Source organism: Poecilia formosa, unplaced genomic scaffold (assembly GCF_000485575.1).
Source record: "Poecilia formosa unplaced genomic scaffold, Poecilia_formosa-5.1.2 Scaffold500, whole genome shotgun sequence".
Taxonomy (NCBI): Eukaryota; Metazoa; Chordata; class Actinopteri; order Cyprinodontiformes; family Poeciliidae; genus Poecilia; species Poecilia formosa.
Window position 1 is genome coordinate 284,514 of NW_006800439.1, and position 8,074 is coordinate 292,587.

General features: G+C 41.4%; 1 protein-coding gene across 4 annotated transcripts in view; it reads right to left on the reverse strand.

Moving 5' to 3' along the window:
* LOC103156785 (sorting nexin-19) overlaps positions 1 to 8,074 on the reverse strand; it is a 69,264-nt gene that overhangs the window by 41,804 nt on the left and 19,386 nt on the right. For 3 of the 4 annotated variants that reach the window (XM_016664621.1, XM_016664620.1, XM_016664622.1), the window contains exons 11-12: positions 7,755 to 7,758; positions 5,496 to 5,631 (exon numbers count right to left, since the gene is read on the reverse strand). In XM_016664621.1, the coding sequence (XP_016520107.1) occupies positions 5,496 to 5,631; positions 7,755 to 7,758 (140 nt within the window). The remainder of the gene's footprint in view (positions 1 to 5,495; positions 5,632 to 7,754; positions 7,759 to 8,074) is intronic. The other variant, XM_007578956.2, reaches the window with a different exon arrangement.

Genomic DNA, 8,074 nt, shown 5'->3' on the forward strand with positions numbered 1-8,074 from the left:
ATGAGGCTGCAGCGCCTGAAACGGACCGTACAGAACCAGTCAGCACCAGTAATGGCCTAAATTTGGGTAGAGGATCGTCCCGTGTCTTGACGGACAGCCAATCGGATCCTGCGGCTCAGAGCTGGTGAAATTTTTTTGGGTCTACCACTTGACTTTTTTGTTCCATAACCCTCAGGATAATTAAAAAATGCAAAATGACTGTCTTACTGCGTTCAACCTCAGCAGCGATGGCACGTTGTGAGAGACCTTGCTTATGCAGCTCAACAATCCTACCACGTTCAAAGTCAGTGAGCTTTTTTGCTTTTGCCATCAGGAGATCTTGACAGAGTAAAGACTTGACAGAAAATGACATGGACCAGATTTTTGCACAGCTTTTGGCTTTAAAAGACTATGGTCTTAAACTTTTGATTAGCTGAAAAAAATCATGTCTGAGTTTAAATGCAGTTTTCAGAAAATTCCCCGCTCAAAAGTTCTTGTCTCTTGCACTGATTTTTTCCTTTAACATTGTGAAGCTCTACTTAGAACCTTCTTAAGATCCAATAGTGCAAAATGCAAATTCTTGCAATTTTTGACTGGTCTTAAGATTTTGATCAGGAGTGTATATATCTATATCTATAGATGTATATATATTGTGACAGAATGGACATCAGAAATAATTACACCCCCTCCCTTTTTTTTTGTTTACTTGCTTCTATTTTTCTCGTGATGGCTGTGCTCTTAAGCTGCACTTCTCTTGCTGAGATGCGCTGTACTGCAGTTACAACGGTTCGCCACCAGTGGGCACATAGAGCACAGTGACGCTCCTGACTCAGCGAGCCAACGGCAATTAAGCGCAGTAACGGCTGGTCAGCGAAGGCGCTCACTGTCGCTCTCATGTCTCAACAGCGTTCATCAAAATAAAAGACCCTGCGCAAAACCACACTGATTAATTATTAAGTGTGCAACAATTAACATTAATGAGTCAGACCTTATGGAGGTTGGCACGAATATTCCCTCACAGAGAAGGATCCGTTCCTTCCTTGGCATGGTAGTTTACTACCAGCAATTTATTGAGGGGTGTTCTGCTATGGCCAAACCATTGTTTCGGCTAATCTCATGCCCTAAAGGTCTTTGTGGTCTGTACAGTCTAGTACATCTCAGAGTTTGATGAGAGTGCCGTATGATGAGCTGTTGGCAGAGGCTGCAGTGGTTGGTGCCAACGGGATCCAGTAGGTGTTTTGCTGGTCAGCCAACCTGCCTTAACTATCTGAGGTATCTACAGATATCTCAGGGTGTGGCAGTTGTTAAGACAGGAGCAATATCATCACTGGAGGTTGCTGCTGTACTCCAGGGATGCAGTGAAAGTGGTCCTGTGGTGTACCTGCGTGCGCTTCTCCTGCCACAGTTCTCGCAGACTATCCTAACAACACCACAGGTCAACTATGAGGTGCTCTCACTTGAAGTGTTGCAGGAGAGGCAGAGGAATGACCAGGCTTTAAGTAGGGTGATCTTCTTTGCACAGAGAGAAAGTAGAGATCTTCCAGGAGTGAACATGTTAAGGAATCTTCAGAAGTTATCAAGCTTTTGAAAGGCTTGCATTGAGAGATGGAGTTCTGTACCGGATAGCTAAAAACCCTGTCACAACAAAAAGTACTACCTTTTTGTCCCCCGCTCACTGCGCCAGAAGGTGTTACAAGGTGTTCACAATGAGGCTGGTCAGCCTATATATAGGTCAGCCTATATATAGCCCAACTCTATACCTGACGAGACAGAGGTTTTATTGGATTGGCCTAGTGCATGATGTTACGGAGTATGTACAAGACAGCAAATGATGTGTTGTCAGCAAGTCACCAGAGCCGGAAGCCAGAGCTCCTTTGAAAAATATAAGGACCCCTAAACCTCTTGAACTTGTCAGTATCAATTTCTGGACTGCTTAGGATTCTTCAAACAGTTCACTGAATATGCTAGTAGCTACTGACCACTTCACAAAGATGGCACACCAGCTATGGAACAACTACTTCTACATTTATGGGTTTCCCAAGCAACTACATTCCGATCAGGGGGCCAGTTTTGAGAGTTCGCTTATTGCAGAGTTGCTAAATGTGGAAAGCATGCAAAAGTTCCCCTAAGGGGAATGGCTCATGTGAAAGAATGAACCAGACTCTAGGCAACATGATTCGAGCACTGCCACCAAGAGCTAAACATCGTTGGCCCAAGGACCTGAAATCTCTGACATTTGCCTACAATTGTACAGTGCATGAAACGACAAGATGTGCACCATTCGTGCTCATGTTTGGGAGGGTGCCACATCTTCTGGTGGACGTCATCTTCGGTTCAGTGCTCAGTGATCTGGAGGTAGTGGATTATGATTGCTACGTTGAGACCCTGCAAAAGGACATGAGAGAAGCTATGGCCGTAGCCCAGTCAACAGCAACTAAACAGCTCCAGCATCACACCAAGTTATACAACCGGAAAGTACGTGGTGTACTGGTGGAAGTGAACAACAGAGTGCTGCTGGGCAACAAAGGAGAACATGGAAAAAGGAAAATTGCTGACCACTGGGACAGCATGGTGTATGTGGTGGTTGGAAAGGATGATGAGAGCCACACCTTCAGGATCCAGAATCCCACTACAGGCCAAGTAAAAGTGGTCCACCGCAATCTGATAATGCCGATAAACTTTCTCCCTCTACCTGAGGATGACCTTGATGACCAAGAAGAGGTTGTAGTGTCTCCAACATCAAGTTCACTTGACCTAAGTGTTGGGAGGTCAGCATCAGTGATTTTATTTCTGACTCAGCAGAGTTTAGAATGAGAGTGTGTGTATCTGACCTACCTATAGGAGCAGGCAGTGAGACAGATGTGGAGGATGCTGAGCAGGTGGAGGGCACCATGCCGATGGAAGCCACAGAACCAACTAATGTCCCATCAGAGGGCAGAGTGTTGCCTCTAGCCCAGCCGGTCCTTGATCAGTTACAACCCTCTGATGGAGCTGCTTTGATGGACAACAGTTCAGCAGACTCTGGTTGCTCAGTAGTCATTTTTGGCTCCTGCTACTGACACTCCTACTGACACGCCTGCTACTAGTGCTGCTACAGTGACAATAGTTGACGGTGCGACTGACCATAGATCTAGAGCTGGGCGGTTTTTGAGACCAGTGACTAAACATATTGGAATGATGCACCAAAGGACAGCATTAGTTTGATGAGTTTGTAATTATAAAATTACAGTTTTATTTGTTTAAATTTTGACCTTGAGGTTTTGTAACAGTTTTGATATGTCATGTTTGTTTTTCTATTTGGGAAGTGAGTTTGCAGTTACATATTAACAAAATATGTAAATGGGCATATTTTTTTCCCTATGTATGTAGGTGGAGTCTGGCCAACCATTTCTCATACTGATCCTTATGGGATAGTCTAAGGGACTGTGAATTTGATGCGATTGTACCTCACAATCGACTTTGGAAACAGTGGTTGTGTACTGGCTTCCTGTGCATTTGAATAGTGGTCTTACTCCATATTATGTGTTTGTACCTGTGGTGTTACTATACTTTTTTTTCCTCTTTCTTGCTTTTTCTGTTGTTGTTTTGTTTTGCTTTTTGTAATGGGGCAAGTGGAATTCAGCAGAAAGGAGTGTAATAGTTAATATTGTATAGAATTCAACTTGTCATTACTTCCAAGATTTGGTTCAGGTGTAATGGGTGAAACAGCACCCCCTCGTGGTGGTTGGCAGTAATAAATATAGTGAACGCAGTTGCCAGTTCATGAGAGATGAGCGCAAGGTAGGTTCACTGAGTTTAACACTCTGGTAAAACGTTCTGTTAGCGTGACGCCAACATGAAATGCTATTCCTCGTAAGGTGCTGTACCCGCTATGATGAACCTAAGTCCTGATCAGTCTATATTCTGTTCCGTACAGATAAACAGCGTTTCATCTCATGCTGTCTCCTGGCCCCTTTTTCACACAACGTGGAACTGGTTTGAACTGAGTACCTGATAAATTATTGAGGTTACTCTAGCACCTACACAAAGCGCAAGCATATTAACAGCACCAAGCCCCTCCTCCTGGCTCTGATTGTTTCTGACCCAGTAGTATATTTCTGCAGATGGCAGAAATACATCAGGGAGAACACAGTGGAACTTGATTTTTTTTTTCACAAATTGTTTCATATTCTACTGTCATCACAGTGATAGTTTTAACAAATATGTAAAAAAAATATCACTGTTTGTAAAAATTGCATACCACAGCGTTATGTAACCTGTTTTCAAACTGTATACTTCTGTTGCTCTGGTTTGACTATTTAGGCAGAATATTGTCATTAATCATCAATACATGATACTTACAGATGGAAAAATGAGACTGACATGACGACAACAGTAACATACACCACACCATAACAGCACTCCACTGAATTACGTACACTTCTTCCCAATACACATGCGCCAATTACATGAGCAATAACCCTAAGTAGTAATAGACATGGCAACTTTGGTGTTTCACAAAATTAATTTCTTTAAGATTTTACCCACAAAAGATGTTTTTTGATTCACCAATATTCAGCTTTATGTTATCATTTCCTCACTGTAATGGTTCAGTCAGGTTAAAGCTGGACTGATTGACGTCTGCACTGGCTACATAGAAATATAATTATTTTCCTAAGATAAGATTGAACATTCTTATCATAGCGAGCTCTTCCTCACCCAATGATGTACATCATGGTGATGTTATATCTGCTGGGATCAGACTTTAACATGTAAATACTTTACTAAACACAGTAATACTCCCATTTTTTAATACAGATTATCTTTTTTTTATACATCTGTGATCTACAATTTTTATATACAAAACAAAACCATCCAAGTTAAAGTTATAAATCTACACACTATTGAGACCAGTGTAAAACTACTGTAAGACTGAGTGTAAAACTGAAATTTAGCTTTGATAAGTTATAATAACATAGTTCCAACAGGCACTGAGTTTTATTTCCAAGACTTCTGCTGCCAAGAATGTCTGCATCCTTTGCAGAAGATAGGCAGATGGGAAATTATTTAGTCTCACTCTTGCAGCATCTTGCTATGGCATCACAGCAGTGAAAATGATGTTCATTTGAAATAACGTGATTTTGATTGCTTCTTGTAGATTAGGTGTTGTATTTCACTTTTTTATTCTTACTTGATATTAATTCTATAATATCATAGGGGAGGTGGTCTGATAAAACTTCTTCACCTCTCCTGTTTAATTGGGTTTTTATATTACTTTTATGTCCAAATGTTCTATGCCAGGGTGCCCAAACTGAGTCCAGCAGGCCCGGCATCCTGCATGTTTAGTTCTCTCCCTGGTGGTGGTAACGACCTTTTCAGCATGTCAGTGTTTTTCTTAGGTGTCTAATGAACCATCATTTGATTCAGGTGGGTTAAACCAGGGAGAGAACTAAAACATGCAGGATGCCAGACCTCCAGGACCCACTTTGGACACCCCTGATCTATGCTATTCTATTCTAGTGTTAAATAGTAATCACCTGTTAATGAGGGTTCCAAACAGCAGCCTGACAGTCCTCTGGATGTTTTTTGAACATAGCCAGCTCCACTGCTCCTTCATCAGAAGACACAGGATGTTCAGAGCCACCTTGGCCTGGGACATTTCACCTGCTGAGTCTGAATCAAAATCAAATCAAATTTTTATTTGTATAGCACATTTCAGCAGCAAGGCATTTCAAAGTGTTTTACATCATTAAACACAAAAACACAGAGTCATGCAACATTGAATAAACAATCAAAAACATTAAATTTCCCGCCGAGTCGAAGTTCTGCCCTTTGAATCAGCAGAAGAAAAAAAAAACACACACAAAAACCAGTTTCAGTATGCTGACTCAACATGGTAAAACATGAGACTGGCTGAAGATTTAATGGAGAAAAACAAGCATGATATTCCGCTATAGTGATATCTAGAATGTCTGATTATGACAGATGAACAGATTGATGAGCATACAACCAACCAGTAGATTTATTTACACTGCCCTCATGTGGTTAACCTTTAACATTGCAGGGTGTGTTAATCAATGGGGATGAATGAAGGTTTTGATAATCAAACAAATTTAGAGTTTTGAAAACTGAAGCTTCAGTTTTTCTAATAACAGTTATTTGTATCATTTCGACAGTCCCCACAGGTGATGCTATATCATGCAAAGTGATCAGAATAACTCCTTACAAGAAAAGTAAATGGCTAAAAAGCGTGCTTTTTTACATGTTGGTTGTTGCCATGATCCTCCACTTAATATACAGTTGAAATAAGATATTTACACACACCGAATAAAAAGATACTAACTTTTTTTTTTTCACTGTCTGAAGTTATATTAGACCAAACACTTCTTGATTTAGCCTAGTTAGAATTAAAATTATTTCTGTTTGCTAAACCAGTGGTCCCCAACCTTTTTATTACCACGGACCGGTCAAGACTTAGAAAATTTGCTGTGGCCCGGGAGGAGAGGAAGGGTTGGGGGGGTGAACCGTCAGATAAACCTTCTGCATGTTGGTGTTCCCGCTAAATCCTGAATATGCCCTATTTGGGTTGTCTTGGCCTTTTTATCGCAGCCTGTGGGGTTTTACCCTGACTGGGAACGAGAACACAACCTGTTGAATGTGACAGGTAGCCAATCAGAAAGCGCGGTGACGTCAGAACAGAGGGGAATCCCAAACAGCTGACGTATTACGCAACTGTGAGTCCGGTGGATATCGGAGATGATATGTGGAAATGTTTATTATTGTATGTAAAGGTCATTATTATATATGTTTATTCAGTTAAAAATGTTAACTATGAAAAAACACAGTCGCCTCCAAATCATAGTGCAGCAAATAGAGCGGCTGCTCCCGCTGTCTTTTATCACCGCCTTTTCTTTTTGTTTCTTTTATCTCTTAAAATGACTCCACAAACTGTCACTATTGTTTCTACATCGTCATCCGTGTTTGGTTATTCTAAATTCCCGCTATGTTGGGGATTTTGTGGATTTTCTTCTGGAATCGCGATGTTCGTGACTGGAATCGGTTGGTGTTGCTCCTGCCTTGTGGCTGAACACGAACCGATCGAACCTGTTGGACTTTTATCAGCTCTGTGGTCACAGAGGTTTGGAGAATCGGCCGACATCCTTAAATCTTGCCGTCTAAACCAGACTTAAGACTCACAAGCTCTACTCATCTCCTCTCACCACTGCCCAAACGCTCTCTGACTCTGGTCGCTATGGTAACGTTTACATATCCCTTCAAAATAAGAAACAGATGCGCCACAAAAACGAGCATTTTACTTTCGTGAAAATTTTAACTCATGATAAAGACTAACGGAGCCCTGAGCTTGTTTCTCTGCAACGAGACGGTCCCATCTGAGAGTGAAGGAGACAATGACACCCGAAGTGTTGCTTATATCCACAGCCTGCTTGGTCTCTACGTGGTGAAGCAGTTTGAAGCTTCATTGCCTCATTAGCAGCCGGTCGCCGGATGTTACACAGAGGGGCTTAATGTTTGACTCACCTACCGGTCCAGGATAAATCCATCCTCCTATCTCTTCTCTGAGCCTTTTCCCCTTTGCAAAGACACCTGATCTGTTTCTTAATCATTTTGCTGCTTGTGGGCTCAGTGTTGGCGTCCAAGTAACTGAGAGAATCCAGTTAAAGAATTTTCAAAATAAAAGATCCTCCAGACTCAAATAATACATAAAATGGAAATATTTAATTATTTCTTGCGCGGCCCGGTACCAATTGGTCCACGGACCGGGGGTTGGGGACCACTGTGCTAAATGCCAGAAAATATGGCAAAAACATTTTTAAGGATTTTTTTCCTCAAAGTTACAAAATTATATTGATAACAGTTTTAAATTGGTTGTGGTGTACTTGTGGAACTTCAGCAGCATATTCACAAATCTCACATTTTATAGATATGGATCAGAAAGAAAAGTTTTTTGTCAAGAAAACTACATTTTTCACAAACTCCTGTTGGTGCTGGTTAGTTGGTTCTTATGTTGAAATATTCATATATATATGTATGTGTGTGTGTGTGTGTGTGTGTGTGTGTGTGTGTGTGTGTGTGTGTGTGTGTGTGTGTGTGTGTG